The sequence below is a fragment of the Anguilla rostrata genome, chromosome 1 (genome assembly GCF_018555375.3).
Source record: "Anguilla rostrata isolate EN2019 chromosome 1, ASM1855537v3, whole genome shotgun sequence".
NCBI lineage: Eukaryota > Metazoa > Chordata > Actinopteri > Anguilliformes > Anguillidae > Anguilla > Anguilla rostrata.
In genome coordinates, this window is record NC_057933.1 from 74,069,552 (window position 1) to 74,085,920 (window position 16,369).

The 16,369-nt window shown below is 41.7% G+C and overlaps 3 protein-coding genes across 6 annotated transcripts in view; 1 reads left to right on the forward strand and 2 right to left on the reverse strand.

The window, feature by feature from the left end:
- The window catches only part of smg9 (SMG9 nonsense mediated mRNA decay factor), a 10,937-nt gene extending 6,500 nt beyond the window's left edge, over positions 1-4,437 (forward strand). Inside the window, exons 9-14 of the mRNA XM_064300655.1 lie at positions 603-688; positions 1,429-1,535; positions 1,791-1,898; positions 2,197-2,322; positions 2,717-2,861; positions 3,543-4,437. Coding sequence (XP_064156725.1) covers positions 603-688; positions 1,429-1,535; positions 1,791-1,898; positions 2,197-2,322; positions 2,717-2,861; positions 3,543-3,621 — 651 coding nt within the window. The 3' untranslated portion in view covers positions 3,622-4,437. The remainder of the gene's footprint in view (positions 1-602; positions 689-1,428; positions 1,536-1,790; positions 1,899-2,196; positions 2,323-2,716; positions 2,862-3,542) is intronic.
- Positions 4,136-10,802, reverse strand: LOC135235281 (interferon-gamma-inducible GTPase 10-like). Of its 3 annotated transcripts, none has more exons than XM_064300623.1 (4): positions 10,724-10,802; positions 6,208-6,271; positions 5,474-6,053; positions 4,136-5,290 (listed from the first exon to the last, which is right to left on the reverse strand). In XM_064300623.1, exons 3-4 carry the CDS (start codon positions 6,045-6,047, stop codon positions 5,094-5,096), a joined length of 771 nt encoding a protein of 256 aa, XP_064156693.1. In that variant the 5' UTR covers positions 6,048-6,053; positions 6,208-6,271; positions 10,724-10,802; the 3' UTR covers positions 4,136-5,093. The 3 variants fall into 3 exon arrangements, with proteins under 3 accessions (XP_064156693.1, XP_064156684.1, XP_064156701.1); XM_064300614.1 differs by lacking the exon at positions 10,724-10,802 and adding an exon at positions 7,357-7,688; XM_064300631.1 differs by lacking the exons at positions 6,208-6,271; positions 10,724-10,802 and adding an exon at positions 7,357-7,690.
- Positions 10,803-12,711: 1,909 nt separating this feature from the next.
- On the reverse strand, positions 12,712-16,101 carry LOC135235237 (interferon-inducible GTPase 5-like). Of its 2 annotated transcripts, none has more exons than XM_064300541.1 (3): positions 15,951-16,101; positions 14,136-14,704; positions 12,712-13,879 (listed from the first exon to the last, which is right to left on the reverse strand). In XM_064300541.1, exons 2-3 carry the CDS (start codon positions 14,695-14,697, stop codon positions 13,254-13,256), a joined length of 1,188 nt encoding a protein of 395 aa, XP_064156611.1. In that variant the 5' UTR covers positions 14,698-14,704; positions 15,951-16,101; the 3' UTR covers positions 12,712-13,253. The 2 variants fall into 2 exon arrangements, with proteins under 2 accessions (XP_064156611.1, XP_064156602.1); XM_064300532.1 differs by lacking the exon at positions 15,951-16,101 and adding an exon at positions 15,496-15,837.
- Positions 16,102-16,369: the final 268 nt, after the last annotated feature.

Genomic DNA, 16,369 nt, shown 5'->3' on the forward strand with positions numbered 1-16,369 from the left:
TGACATCAGAAAGCAGGTCTCCAGCAACCAATACCAGGTCCTCCAGCAGTGGGCAGTATAAGCATTAAAAACTCATTCAAAGTCTCAGCAGAATAATTGATTCATTGGTTCATTAAACCTTTAATTAAATCTTGGAGATGCATTGAGGGCAAGATCCTTATTTTCAGTGCCGCTGCATTACAGAAGAACAAGCATCAGATAAGACGCGTACAAACAGATGTATTTAAACTTAAAATGAAGCTCTGGGATTTTCTTAGCTACTACAATGAGACGATCTTAAATGTTTTTTTTTTTTATTTATTATAAAATAACACATTCTTATTTTCTTATATTTATATTTATTTCATAAGGTTCTTTGTTATATAACTATTGATAAAGGTCGATTTTGATTGCACTGTGCCTTGAACATCATCACCAAGACTATTATGCTGTGTACAACTGTAGGTCATGATGTCTTTTTTATAAAACGTTAGGATCAAATAAATAAATGGGCGACTTGTATAAGTGGATTGGCTTTCATTGTACACCTGTGGTCTGTTGCATTTGTGGTATATTGCAGTCGGTGTGGCTGCTGACATCTCCGTTTTCATATTTTGTGACAGTCCCTGCAAATGGCCGCCTTTCTCTTCACCGTGTGCCATGTGGTGATTGTGGTTCAGGATTGGTTCACTGACATCAACCTCTACAGGTATTTTCCCTTGTACAAATCACAATGTTTGAAAAAGATTAAATGGAAAAGGTATTAATGTATAGAGATTGTTTTAGTAAAATCTGTGATAGATAATACAGATTATGGTGTCAGACTCCGCACAAACACCAGCCATATGCAAGCACTGTTTAATCCCCTTAGAAGTCGATGGCAACTGCAGTTATGTTTGTCCAGTTTCAGGGGTCTCTTGACTGCATCTGGATTTAGTTGTGTCTGGCCAGTGTACATTTTTTATTAAACAAGGTATTCTAGTCTTTCACATAAAGCACAGCCAGGTCTGGTTTCATATTGTGTCATTGACTGTGAAGCACTCATATTTAGCTGTTATACTTAAATTAAATGCCTTTCACCCCTCACACTTTGTGTGATCTCTACTTTTATTAAGTTAAAAAATGTGTGAGAATAAAGTATTTATTTTGAATGTTTCTTGATGTTTTGGGAGTAGATTTCTTTCCTAGCACTATGGACACAAAAAAATAATAATAATCACAATGGTGTGTATGTTGTAGGCTCCGATCCTATTTCAGAAGTTCTTTGTCCGTGTCTTTACACAAACCTGTTTAACCTGAGCCTCCAGAAGCCCAGGGGTTCTACAGCTAAATCATGAAGAGTGAAGAGTTAGAAGAGCTGAATGTAGCTAAGCTCAAAAAATGAAGTGCGTGTTTCCCTGTTCCCGTACACGAGTGCTTGCGGCATCATTACAGTCAATTCCAAACCAGGTTCCTCCAGACTGCGGAGATGCTGAAGCCGTCCACCCCGTCTGCCAGCCACGACAGCGCCGGTTCCTCGGGCTCTGAAGAGGGGTCTGAGTACTACCCTCATATCGGTGAGCTCTGTTCCGTGCCAGTGATGGGGCCCAAGCAGGTGCATGCAGACAGACTGTAGGTAGATGGGACATACTATAGTAATTTTGGTTGAATTATTTTAATGAATTTCCCCCATTTAAACAAGCCCCCCCCCTCCCCCCCATCCCAAGGCATCTCTCTCAGTCCCAGCCCTCCTCCTCCATCCCACACAAACTGCAGGACAGTACGTTTTGATCCGGAATGATCCAGAGTTTTTTTTTTTTTTTTCTGTCTAGTGTTCCTGCAGAACAAAGCCAAGCGGGATGATTTCTGTCCACGGAACCTGAAGAAGATGCACATGACCATGGACAAGCTGATGGCCCACTCTCACCTTAAATACAAAGGTGAGAGTGTGTGCGTGCTTGTGCGTGTCGTAATAGTAGTGTGGAATAGTGGTCTTCAGGAGGCACCAGGAAGTCACGGGAGTAAAAAAAAAAAATGACTCCCTGAAAATAGTGTAATGGTGAAACAGACTATCAAGCTAGCAGACAGTAAATCACCCCAAAATATTTTTTAATTACATGGAAACAAAAGGGACTATTGTATAGCTAATTCTGTTAAGGAATCCCACAACCGTAAAGCGCCTGGCTGTCTGTCTGTGAACACATGTCTGGCTTGACTGCTGTGTCGCTCCCCTGCCAGGCACACTGTCCATGCTGGACTGTAACATCTTCCCTGGCCTGGGGCGGGACTACCTGGAGACCGAGGTCAACCTGTTCCTGCTGCCACAGCTTGAGAACGAGGGGGAGGACGCTTTGACCAGGGGAGGTCTGAGAGCGATCAAAGTCTCACAAAAACACGGCGTCATAACGTTATCAGCGCATTAGCAGCGATAGCAAATGTAAAGCAATCCTCGCTGTGCAATTAAATGAGAGGTGAACATGGTATGCTAAGGACCTGGCAAACAAAACAGACCTTTTATCGCTGTTCAGTCACCTTTATTTCTGCTTTTGATTCCTGCTGATGACGTTACTCCCAAACAATGCTGCAGCCAAGGCCTTATCTTTTGATTTATGCTAAAAGCTATAAATGCCGTCACAGTTGCCGTCAGAGTTTTTGCAGACCCAGACAAGAGTGAAGCTGGCTTCAGCGTGTAGTTTTTACCCTTCTGCCTAGTCTCTCTACCCCAGTGTCAGTCTAACATATTTCTGTGGTGTGTCAGGGCCTGGCTCCACCCCCCTGTTTTCCCTGCTCCCTGGTTACCGGGGACACCCCAGCTTCTCCTCGCTGGCTACCAAGCTGCGCAGCCAGGTCCTGGCCATGTCTCGCTGCCAGCTCTCCCACACCATCCTCACTGAGAAGAACTGGTGAGTGTCCCCGCATAGCACACCACCTCGAAGGAACTCATTTTCCCAATGCTGCTACTTAACAGGTAAAATATCCCTTGTATGGAAAGGAAATAATGTAAATATGGAAATAATTTCAGAAATATTTACTAATAATCACCCCTTATCTTGGTGTTTTATGCATCTGGGTAACCTGCAGGACTGGTGTTTTCTTTTTTTGGAGAGGAAGCTGAATTATGGGATGTACAGAATGCTTATATTAATTTCCATTTAAACCAAAGAGCCTGCATGTCCCCTAGTTCCCCTCTGAAGCAGCTTAGTGAACATGTGATGAATACAAAAAATGACAGTAATACAGGGAACTGAACCTGACACCGAGGTTTTGGTCAATTCCTGTTTCGCTTCGGCCTTTTCATGAAATTAACGGCAATGAATTCCCATAGAGAATCTTAAGGCATTTTTAAATTCGTGAAATGAACTTCAGTTTCCTGAATTGACCGATTTTTGCAGTGCGAACTGACCCCAACCCTGTATTGACACTGTGTGTGTGTGTGTGTGTGTGTGTGTGTGTGTGTGTGTGTGTGTGTGTGTGTGTGTGTGTGTGTGTGTGTGTGTGTGTGTGTGTGTGTGTGTGTGTGTGTGTGTGTGTGTGTGTGTGTGTGTGTGTGTGTGTGTGTGTGTGTGTGTGTGGGATCTGGTCAGGTTCCACTACGCTGCTCGGATCTGGGACGGGGTGAAGAAGTCCTCGGCGCTCTCCGAGTACAGCCGGCTGCTTTCCTAGCGTCCACACAAGCCCCTGCGATGGCTGCGCCTTACAGTGGATCGCCGTGGAAACGGGACACCCTGAGCTGCTGGAGGGGACCAGAGACACGTTCGGCTCCGGGGGCAATGGAGCAATCCACGTTCCTGAAATAACCACGGTTTCACCAGATACAAGCTCTCCTGGATCTGCTGAAGACCGGATGTGACGACGTGCCAAGTTCTCACCTGGAGCATTTTGTGGGACTGCTCCTGTAGCACGTGCCTCATTTCGGAAGAGGGAACCAGATGTAGGCTTGTTTCCCACAAGCCATAGTCACTCATGTTTTTAGAAAGCGAGCATTGACAGAAGTGAAACATCCAATTTAACAACAAAAAGGTCAAACTCAACGTAGTGCCATCAGTTCATAAAGAGTGAATGCATATACTGTGTTTGTGATTTATTCTGGAAAAAAATATGTAGACCTGCAGACATACAGCATTAAAACATGTATGTACAGATTATATTGGCTACAGAATGGTGAACTTCACTGTGCCTTACATGTGACATAAATTAGCTTAATTTTAAATATAAAATACCCACTCCAACCATGTATGTGCTATACCAGTCCCAAACAGAACAGAACATGGATTGTTTCCCTGAAATGTAGATGATTGTCCTTCTATAAAATAAGTCAAACCAGCTATGTATTTGTCCATGGTGTGAATACATTTTCTGTATAGACCTGTTGACACATCCACATAAAAATTGAAAAAAGTACTATATATTCCTAAAGAATATACAAAGTTTAATTCCCATGAAAACGTCCTCATGAACTTGTAATGTTTGGCTCTTTCTGTTAAGGATAAAAAAGCAAGATACAAAAAGTGGTATAGTCAAACGCTCAGCGATTGCCTGGGTACATTTTGATGTCAAAGGGGAATGCCATTTTAAATTGAGTGTCCTCCTGATGAACATAAAATGAGCCCTCAACCTGACTCCATACTTGTAGTGCATGCAGAGATACAGCCCTGAGTTACTGCACATGCTCCAGGTACCTGCTTTACCTGCTAATGACTAGCTGCAACCCTGTGGTTCCATCTTCGTGTGAACTTAAAGCCCTAAAAATGTTGAAAAATTTGAAACTCACCATTCACAGTTGGCATACTTCAGTAGATGTAGCTCTCAATTAAAACAAGCACAAATTAAAAAAGGTAATACTTTTTACAGTTGGAACAGCTGCTAGCCAAAATCTCTCTCTGACGGGAGTCCGATCAATGCCCCCTTCGTCTATAAGAACTACCCCCCCCCCCCCCATTGTAGTTCTTCAAAAATGAACTGGTAAAGGAAAATTAGCCCCTATCTCTGCTGATATCTTTGTTCAGAGATTGCTTTTGCCAGTCACTGAGAGAATCATCTGGTAAAATCAGTTAAATGGGGTTAATGTTGTTTTGCAGTGGAATTCCCTTTTAAAGATCACATATTTTTGTTATACTGCATAAGACAACAGAAGATCAGAAGTAATTTTCCACAAAGTCACATGAACTGGTCAGAAGTTGACTCTTGATACATCTGTCTGCAATGGTCTCATCGTTGTGCTTGGGCAGCTCTCTCTCCATCGTCTCCTCCAGCTGCGGGAAGTCGTAGAGCTGCAGGTTGAAGCTGGAGACGAGGAAGACTGCGGGAGATGGCACCCCGCTTTCCTGGAGGCCTTGGAGAAACAAAATAGTACAAAACAAACAAGCAAATTACAGATTTAAATGGTCATCTGCCCCAAACGTCATACTGCTCATTCACTATCCTCAAACAAGCAATGGTACTGGCAACTTTCCAAATTTTGCACTGGAATTGCTGTGGCAGAGGATCCACTTCTACAACTCACATTGACCCCTACCTTTGATGCAGTCTTGCCGAATCAAACTGAGTGTTTTGTCCTTGTCAAAGCCCTTCTTCCTTTTCTCTGCATCTAGGTCACTGTCGATCTTTGAGCGAACAAAGTAGAACCTCTTCTTCATGCCCTGAATCTCAGTGGCCAGCTTCAAGCTGCTGACTTTGAATCGTTCTGAGGCAATGATGATGAAGAAATCATATCGCTGGAATTCTACTTTTTGAAGGTACTCGTCTACTTTGAAGTTGGGTGTCCCGATCCCAGGAAGGTCCCACACTTTGACTTGGGGATATTTAGGGTGGGGGTACACAGTTGGCTCCATGGTCGTCTCAACCACACCGGTTGGAGCTGCCCCCTCGTCTTCATCCCCCAGGCCCAGGAATGCATTGACAAAGGTGGACTTGCCAGAGCCAGACTCTCCCGTGATGGCAATATTTAGGTCCACATGGTCAAGCTGCTCACAGTAGTCCTGGATCTTAGCCACCGCTAAAGTCAAGGTCTGGTTTTCCAGTGCCTTCCTGACCTGCTCCACCTCATCCTCATCCTCATCCTCATCAATCGAGTAGTAATCCTCAGCCATAGTCAACTTAATAAGAAAACATACACACAAATGGCAAAAAAAAAATAGTTTAAGATGATAGATGAAATAAAATTGAAGCACAACTATACCAAACATCATTTTGTATTTTTAAGTGACAATGTTTTTTTTTTTTTTTTTTTTTCCCGAAATCAAACTCTACCTTGCTCGTTTCTCCAAACTTACACCATCTCGAGGCCAGTCATTTGTACACACCATTCATCTACCTGTGTGCGTGAAAATTGAAATGCATATCAATTTTTTAAAATAAATAATATTCTGGGGATTCATTTATGGTACGTTCCTGAGCACGGATTTGATGCTAAATTTAAGGATTGGGCCAAATTAAATTAACTTGAAATTGACGTGAAAACAACCCCTTACAAAAATAAATAACTGCAGTTCAACCATAGCTGTAATGACTAATTAGTGCACTATTACTGCAGTATTATGCACTATTTAGGGCACATTTGTTATTGCAATATCACTGCAGTTTCTCTATTTCATGTGCAGTACTCATGAAGTAAAACTCTTAACTGCATTGTAGGCTACTGTACTTTAGTTAAACTGCAGAATAACTTACAGTATCTGCAGTATTTTTGTAAGGACTGCAGCAAAAATAAATCATAACAACAACAACAATCGATACCTTATGGTTTAAGGTTTTAAAACTTAAGTTCAATGCGTAATTTAAATGTACATCTGACGTCATAATGATTGATATACAAAAACGCTATATAGCTGAGAGCTGCATGCGAGCGAGCGTTAAGACTTGTATTGACATCTACGTTGCAATAAAATAACCGTAACAAATATTAAGGTGTGCTATAAGCCTAATGTTCTGAGATTTAGATCGTTGTCCAAGTAGGCAACGCGAAGGACACTGAGTCTATTACTCGAAGAGAGGCCACGTATAAAGTAAAATATCGGAAACTAAGAAACGACAAAACCAGGGAACAAAATGTATCTCGTGCGCAAGAAGAGGCAAAAACTTTGGCTTGCTGTAGCCTTTGCATTTTCTTGATTCTAATGACCTAAAAATGGCTCTGTAAATGTCCAGGTTGCAGGAAAGTAGCTTTCACAATACTCGGAGACTTTTTTGTAGTAATTATAAATAGCGTATGAACTTGCAGGCCTAGGGAGACGCAGGGGAAATCGCTGCGAATTGGTGTAGACTCTGTAAGAACGTGACTTTAACGAAGTATGTCGGTCGTTATGTCGAAATGGTTAGATAAATGTTGACATTAGCCTGCATGACAAGCAGTACAAGAACTTATTTTAAATAGCCTATGTTAAATCCTGTTAAACTTACCTAATGCTGCTCTTATTCGGATTGTGTTCATTCTCCGATCAGGGAAGTGTTCATTAAAAACCGGTTATGGCTTCTCAATTCTAACGCACAACGTGCACGGGCGCGACGATGCTTAAGTAGGCTAGAGTTTCGATTTCGACTTAAGAATTGAATCTCAAAGCGCGCTGTTACGACCCAAATTCTTCTGAACTGTGATTACTCCAGTGCAGAAATGGCACCAAAATAGCGAAAACTTATGAAAACGAAACCGAAGGAAATGTATCACCGCAAAGAAATAAGTTAATACGACAGTGGACACGACAGCGAAGAAAAATAAGGGGTAATTCAGGACTCCCCACAATGGCCACTAAAACTAACCGTCTGGTAGATAATGAAGAATTCAAAGACAGAACAAATGCTAACGAGCTAAATCTGCATTGTGTTAATAGCCTAGGTTTAATGGAAAAAAATTACTATGAAAGAACTTAAACGTGTTCAACAAACTAATTAGGAGCCTGTTATTCCCCTCAGCCCTTAATTTTGTCAGTACTGTATAAAGTATCTCATAAAAAACACGTTTTCAACGTACAAAAATGCCAAGTTACTCAAAAGTATTGATATCAAAATGACGCCAAGTTACGGTACTACAAACAATATAGGCTATCTTGCCTCACCGAAATTTAATAACATGTATTCCAAAGCAATGCTACCCAGTATTTCCTCAATTCTTTAAAGTCACTTGGCCCTGTGTGTATATAAGTGTGCAGTACATGGACAGGCCAAACATATGTGTGGATGGCTTTCTCACAGTCATGATTGATTGAAAAGGCATCTATATGTCCAATTTGTATTGGTATGTATGTATTTTGGTGGCCAGCCTTTCTGTTGTGTGAATGATTGTATGTTTCTTGGTATAAATGTCTGTTCGTAAATGTGAATGTAACATGCTGCGAGAGAAATGTCCCCATGGGGATAAAGAAGTTCTCTATGTATGTATGTACAATATGTATTTTACATGTATTTATTGTATGTTGCAAATATACAATCACTTGTACATTTAGTCAAATTCAGTTCAGAAGCAAGTATAAACATATGTTTTCTGGAGAAATATGCTTCCTGTAGTGACTGACCAGCAGTTTTCTACATGAATTTCCATGTGTTCAATGAGGCAATACGAAATATTTGACACTTTGATCTGACACAACGTTTGCATGACATTGTAATATGGTAAGGTTACAAAACACAGGGCCAAGTGACTTTAAAGAATTGAGGAAATACTGGGTAGCATTGCTTTGGAATACATGTTATTAAATTTCGGTGAGGCAAGATAGCCTATATTGTTTGTAGTACCGTAACTTGGCGTCATTTTGATATCAATACTTTTGAGTAACTTGGCATTTTTGTACGTTGAAAACGTGTTTTTTATGAGATATCATTTCTTTTGCAAAGCGTTTTATTACGAGAGTGAGAAATGCGAAGTGACCCTGTAAGAAACGGTTGTGAATTATGGCTATCATTGTGTGAATTTGTACAGTCTGAAGAGCGTGTACGTTTAGCAGTTTCGGTTTGCTATATATGTAAAACAGTGGCTGTGACAAATGGTGCGGTGGCGTAATTGTAAACGCATCAGAAAAGGTTAAATATGGCAGGGTGTAGCTATGTAGGCTACTCACGGATTTGACGGGCATCCAACGAGCCTTGATTGACAAAAGAATCAGCAAGCCCGTAGAATTAGAGCTGCCTAGGTCGCAACTTGTGTACCCTTCTGTCCTGCTCCGTTGTCTGTTATTTCGTGAAGATGCACTTTTAGTGTTTGTAAGGTTTATAAGGCATTTTGATAGGCTTATCTGCAGGCAGGAATCCTCTTTGCTGTTTTGTTAAGCTAGAACCGGAAAAGTTGATAGTGGAGAATAGGAGCAGACGCATATGTCCCAGCAGGCTTTGCATATGAGAAAATAACAAGTGTGAGATAAATTAGGCGAAATGATGAAATTGCGTAGTTGAAACAACATGTGTTTTTTTTAGCAGAATGGGCATGTAGGTGAAGGTTGACATGATCACAGACTATAGTGCGAAGTAAATGAAGTGACCATGAGCGAGCTTAGTTTCCTTATCAAACGGTACATATAACAGTCTGTATTTAATGTTCGTTGTTGAAGTGGAGGGTTAAATAACGTGTGCAATCTATCGCACAAATGTGTTTTTCTCATGTTCAGTGCTAGTAGTTATACTTATGAGTGAATCATGATTTTAGATGTAATGTTTTAATGCGGAGTTGCAGAACGTACAGACGTAGTAATTGTTTGTAGCCTATGTGGCTAGATAGAGAACAGGGCGAGGTAACATGAATGTAGAAACGTGGCGTTTGCTGATATGAAGGTTTTGTACGGTAGCCAAGTGAAGAAATATAGTTAGTGGAAATGGCACAGTGGTGAACTGGTGTAACTTTTTAATAAAAGGAATACATTTGCGTCATGAAATGCATATGGGTGGCCGTGAGTGAGTTTTGGTAAAGCAAATGTAAGCGTAAGAAAATGTTAGTGTAAAAGAGGAAATGGTCTGCCTGAGGGCGAGTCGTGATTCAAGCCTTAAACCGGAGGTTTACCAGTCTGTGACTTCGTTAGTGCAGCACCATGCCATAGCTATGCAATGCGTGAAATATCATTAGCAAACCTGCCGGTGGTTTTAAAGATCACAGGCCAGTAAACACAGATTAGCTCCCGTTGAATCCATATGGCTTAGCAATATTGTAGCTGGTTAATAACTGAACGGTGAACGGCAGGTAGATATGGTGCAAAAGCAATAATTGATAAGTAGTAGACAATTATTAGTGAGGGTTGAAGCAGGTTAAAGAAACGTGTTCCAAGCTGGGCTTGAACCTACGACCCCGTGTTCTCAAGACTGTAACCTTGCCCACTAGGCCACAGGCGGACTAGCTATTTACCCTGCAAATGTTTCAGAGTAGAAAGGTATCGGTATTTTGCGTGTGTATGCGCGTTTTTGATTGGGTCGTGTAGGTGAAGATTTGGCTGGTGTCAGTGAAATGTCCAATGGGGAGACATGTTGTTAGTGGGAAAGGCGGCAGGAAAAATAAGAATGAGAAGAAGAAAGAGAAGAAGAAAGAGAAGAAGAAGGAGAAAACGCAAAATCCCCTTAGTTTGGGGCTTTATTGTGTGGACATGTGAAGTTGTTTATGAGTTCTGTTTGTTGAAATGGGGTCAGAATGTACAGAATTTAATGTTTTTAAGGGCTGAGTGTCTGTGGCTGTTGTGGTTATTTCTGTGGGGAACCCTGAAAAGTGCCAAACTCTCGGTGCTGTATAGGTATGGGGGCATGCCCCCGCCAAGGCGTAACTTGGCGGGATGGCATACCTGCCATCCCAATTTACCTCTTTTTATGCAGTTGTTGTTTGCAATATAGCACAATAAGCAGTGTTAACATGGGACTTCTGTCTTAGTTGTATGCATAGCTATTTCCAGAGGTGGACAATCCAGGTTCAGAAAGTAAAAGTTCATACCAGGATTTTGTTCCAGTCACCTGGATTTGCTGGATTAGCGCCATTCTTCAGCCAGGAGGTAGAGCTAAATCAGCTGACTGACTTCAGGGGTGGATGAAATACATGGCAGGACTTTTACTTTCTGACCCCTGGAATGTCCACCGCTGGCTGTTTCTAGCAATGTGGCTTAAGAGGGTAAATGATCCCTCTAAACATGAAAAGTACCACATCAAAAAAAGTAAACAGCTTGTTAAAATTCTGAGAATACTATTGTGGCTGGAATGAAAACCAGCATACACAGGAGGTCAGCAGGACCGAATTTAATGGGATGTAGGCTACAGTAAAGAATTAAAAAAAATAAAAAAAAAAAACCGATCGAAATTGTCACTCATTCTGTGCTACAGTTTTAACACATCAGTACCTATTGACTGGGACGTCCATTACATGATGATGCGTACACCCTCTTGTTGAAAATGTGATACGGTTGTCAGAAAAGAGCAAGTTAATTCATGGAATCCCTGTAACATGATGTACTGCATCACAGTAACATGCACACGGCTAGCTGCTTTCCTAGCGTTCACACAAAACGTTGCCATGGCTGCACCATACAGTCGTGGATCGCCATGGAAATGGGGGACCCTGAGCCGCTGGGAGGACCAGAGAGGGACACGTTCGAGAGGGAGCGAATCCGCATGCCTGAAATGAACACGGTTTCACCTGATACAAGCTATCCTGGATCTGTTGGAGACCAGATGTGACGGCCCTCCATGCCCTTACCCCGCGGGCGCATTTTGTGGGACTGGTACTGCAGCATTTGCGCAGTTTGGGAAGATGGAACCTGATTTAGTTGACTTTTCCACAAACCATAGGCACTCTTGTGTTTTCAGAAAGTGAGAATGGCAGAAGTGAAACATCCCTTTTAACCCTCATGTGTTGTTCGGGTCAATATTAACCGTTTTCTGTTTTTACTAAAAGAAAAATTATATGATCTTTTTTTTTTTTTTACATGAAACTCCAATGGCTTTGGTTTATTTTTTGTGAAAAACATGTAGGCCTAAAAGAACGCATTTTCATTGAGTACACATGCCACACATATTTATTTTCCTTTCAAAATCACCGCCCATTTTCTCTGTAGATATCAAACACACACACACACAGACAAACACACATACCTGGCATAAGGTTGCAATATTTTTAAATTCCAAGCACGAGAACCCATCTGCTCCTGCTTCCTCACCCTCTTTACCCTCTGTAGTGTGGAAACCATCACACCTTCACAACGTTATTCCGAAACGTTCTAAATACTCACCATTTTCTTGCACTGTACCCCATTGCATCACAGTGTGTGGGTCACTTCCATAATCCATCAATATGATCAGAAGAAGACCCTCAAAGGGGTCAAATACAGAAAGTGCATCAAGCACATTTGTAAGAAATACACTGAAATTATATCCATAATGTGGTGTGTAGACTGGCATGTACATGCAGACACACAGCATTTTCTTTTTAGACAGTGTAGACAGGCATGCACATCCAAACAGTGTTAAGTGTTATTTCAAAATTATCTTTGACACATTTTTGAGAGGTATTTCATGGCCAGTGGCAAAAACTGTTACATTTGGTTCTGGCTCTATTTCAGTTCAAAACAATAAACATCAACAGTCATGAAAACCTTGTTTAATTTAATTTTTCAAGGTAAACATGACTTATACCACCCATGTCTTCATTAGAGTGGACTTTTAAAAAAATACATAAATAAAAACTTTATCCCAAAAAACAAATGACACTTTATTTGTTAAATGTAATCTTGCAGAGGTAAATGGCAAACATTAACCATATATGTTATCTGTGTTGTTTGGAATTCAAATAAAGACAACATATGTTTTTACATAATATTTTATTTCTGTATTGCTTTAAAATCCTAATAATGCTAGCTCAATTTGACCTGGTGAACAGTACCAAAGGTACCAAAAAGTGAACAGAACACAAGGGTAAACAAAATTATTTGCACTCATGTAGATCAGATCATAATGACTGAAAAAGTATACTGCTGTTTGTTTTAATGAACATCAAATATTCAGGAAACAATACTATATAGGGTTGCACACTGTTATGGCACTGTGTGTGACCCATATTAGTTCCTCTCTCTCTTTCCTGAGATAGTTTTACTTCTGTAAAATAAACCAAACCAGTATACGTCCATGGTGTCAATTCTATTTAATGACATGTTAATACATACGTATAAAAATCGAAGATGACAATCATGGATTATAATAAATGTGTTTTGTTCACTTTATAAAAATTTCTTAGCTGATTTTTTCCAATACAAACAATATTATATCTTGTTAAAGAAAATACAAACTTTGAGTTCCATGAGAACATAAGCACAGAAAGGCACTTTAACTGGTGTGAAGCCTGCGCTTCACACTTCTGTCTGCAAAGCTCTCATCAGGACGTTGTGTGCGTCGTCTGCCAGCTCATTCAAGCAGGACATCAGCATTCTGTGAGTGCTGGCGTACGAGATCCCCGCGGCTGCCATGGAGCCGAACACCGGGATTGCGCTGACCCAGAACTCCAGCAGCATCAGCCCTGCCCCAGCAAATTTGGTCAGCAACTTGATGACCACGTCGGCGGATATCTCCTTGTTGAGGGCGGATTTGAGGACCGCCTTCAGCTCCTCCAGGGGCACATTCGTTTTCTCAGAGAGATTCTTCAGAGATTCATCATCCAGGCCAAAAGCCTTGTAATAACTGGTGATCTCCGTGATCAGGATGCTCACATCCGCCACCACGGCCAGACCTGGGATGGGCACAGCTGCTATGCTAGCCGACAGCAGGGCCCTCTTCCATATGTTGGCCTGCAGGGCCTCCTTCTTTCTCTTGTTGATGTCCAGGGTGATGTTGGGCAGTGACAGCAGGAGCACACGCCGCTTGTGCTTGGGCAGCTCTCTCTCCATCGTCTCCTCCAGCTGCGGGAAGTCATAGAGCTGCAGATCGAAGCTGGACATGAGGAAGACTGTGGGGGATTCCACCCCGCTTTCCTGGAGGCCTTAGAGAAACAAAATAGTACAGTTACAAAAACAAATGAATGACAGATTTAAATGGTCAGCTGTCCCAAGCTTTATACACCTGATGCAGGGTGGCAGTGTAAGATAATGAGTAAGGAGCTGGTCTTGTATCCTAAAGGTCACAGACTCAATTCCCAGGTCATTGCTGTTGTACCTAGTTATAACTAGCAACTATCTAAATTTCCCTCTGGAACAGCTGTAGTAGAGGAACCAGTTCTATATCACACTGACCCATACCTGTAATGCAGTCTTGCCTAATTAAATTGAGTATTTTGTCCTTGTCAAAGCCCTTCTTTCTTCTCTCTGCATCTATGCTGTTGTCGATCTTTGAGCGAACAAAGTAGAATTTCTTCTTTGTACGCTGGATCTCAGTGGCCAGCTGCACGTTGCTAACTTTGAATCGTTCTGAGGCAATGATGATGAAGAAATCATAACGCTGGAATTCTACTTTTTGTAGGTACTCGTCTGCTTTGAAGTTAGGTGTCCCGATCCCAGGAAGGTCCCACACTTTGACTTGGGGATATTTAGGGTGGGGGTACACATTTGGCTCCATGGTGGTCTCAGTCACGCCAGTTTTAGCTGAGCTCTCCTCTTCGTCCCCCAGGCCCCGGAATGCATTCACGAAGGTTGACTTGCCAGACCCGGACTCTCCCGTGATGGCAATATTTAGTTCCACACCGTCAAGCTGCTCACAGTAGTCCTGGATCTTAGCCACCGCTGAAGTCAAGGTCTCATTTTCCAGTGCCTCCCTGATCTCCCTCACCTCATCCTCTTCAATTACACAATACCCCTCTTCCATGGTCAGCCTAATGAGAAAATACACAAATGCACACATACAGTGAGCAGCGTAATGTTTGGGACAAAAGACATATTTTTCCTAAATAGTTTCAAGTTACTTGAGAAAACATTTCGGAAACATTGGGTCGCATTGCTTTGGACTACAGCTTGTATAATTTGTGTCACCTAAGACAGACAATATTGTTTCATATAACTTGGCGCAATTTTGATATCAATACTTTTAATGGCAGGCTTAGATTTATGACTTATAGACAGTGCTTTGTATGTGTGAGTGACGTGGCATTCTTGTACGTTGAAATCGTGTTTTTCATCGGATTCTAAATTTACAGTCTTTGAAATTTTTAGGATTGGTGTGTGATCATCCAGATGTTATTTCAACTGCAAAATTAAAATATGTTGTCGTCTGTAGTAAATACGTTGCATTTTAGGACTAGGCCTTCTTCTGACCAAACATTTATTTAGTTCATAATTTCCCAGGCACGCAGAAATTCGACTTACGTTTTAGTTGCAGGAACATATCCTTTACAACACGCACGGACTTTGCTGTATTCCTAATTATGAATAGGCCGAGTGTAAGGACATGAATTAGGGAACCCAGGTAAAATCGCTGAAGTAGTGGTAATATACTTTGTGTGAGATTGGCTTCACTTACAGTAAGTAACAGTAAGCTCACTTACAGTTAGCTACAGGACAAGCTGGATAGACAATATCTTACTTGGAATAAATGCACTTGACAAAAAAATTCATGACCACGCAAAAGCGGCACATTTAATCTTTGGTAGTGTTCTGATAAACTTACCTAATGCAGCTCGTATCTGAGTCGTCCTGATTCGGGCTCACGAAATACACACTTTAGCCTATGTTTCCGGGTTTTATGTTCTAGCGCAGGCAGTGGGTGCGAGCCGAAGCCGTACTATTCGCCTAAGCGGGGCCAGTAGAATTTCAGTTTCGATTTACTGGAAATGTTCATATGATAAAGAAATAAAAGGTCACGGCGAAATGCAAGGCTAAACTGTAACCATCATGCATCATATCCAATAGGGTACGTGTAGCCTACACACTGGCATCGAGAGCCAGGCCCATCTAGATCAGTTTAGAAAATGTAACAGTCGAGTGTTCAACGTGATGCACCAAACTAAGTAAATATTTCACGGAAGTGGATGGAAATGATCACTCGTTAGGTGCAACACTTTTGACACGTCATTAGTCCACATATTGCTGCTTCATCTATTAGATGTTGATGTGCGTACTCACTTGTTTAAATTGTGAGAGCTGTCCGAATCTAGAGCATTGTGGTATCCCTACAACACGTTGTCATGCTGAATCACAGTAACTTTCCAACATGCCCGCATTTACGTAGCAGTTGCACTGAGTACTGCACTGAATGTGAGTGGTCACAAGGTGTTCTCTCCCTGCTGATGCTTTCCTATAGCATCCACGCAAACCGCTGTCATGGACGCACCTAACGGTGGACCACTGTACAAACGGGAGTCCCTGAGCTGCTGGAAGGACCAGAGACATTTTCGACTCGGGACGGAGCAATCCATGTCCCTGAAATAACCATTGTTTCACTCCACAGAAGCCGTCCTAGATAAATTGAAGACAAAATGCAAGGATGTGCCATGTTCTCACCTGGAGCCTTTTCTGGGACTGCTCCTGTAGCATGTGCCTCA

Bases quoted from the DNA above. Each gene is read 5' to 3' on its own strand.
- LOC135235237 (XM_064300541.1), bottom strand. From the start codon at position 14,697: ATGGAAGAGGGGTATTGTGTAATTGAAGAGGATGAGGTGAGGGAGATC. The intron at 13,880-14,135 runs GTATGGGTCAGT...TGTTTCTCTAAG, and splicing joins TAGGCAAGACTGCATTACAG to GCCTCCAGGAAAGCGGGGTG.
- LOC135235281 (XM_064300623.1), bottom strand. From the start codon at position 6,047: ATGGCTGAGGATTACTACTCGATTGATGAGGATGAGGATGAGGATGAG. The intron at 5,291-5,473 runs GTAGGGGTCAAT...TGTTTCTCCAAG, and splicing joins TCGGCAAGACTGCATCAAAG to GCCTCCAGGAAAGCGGGGTG.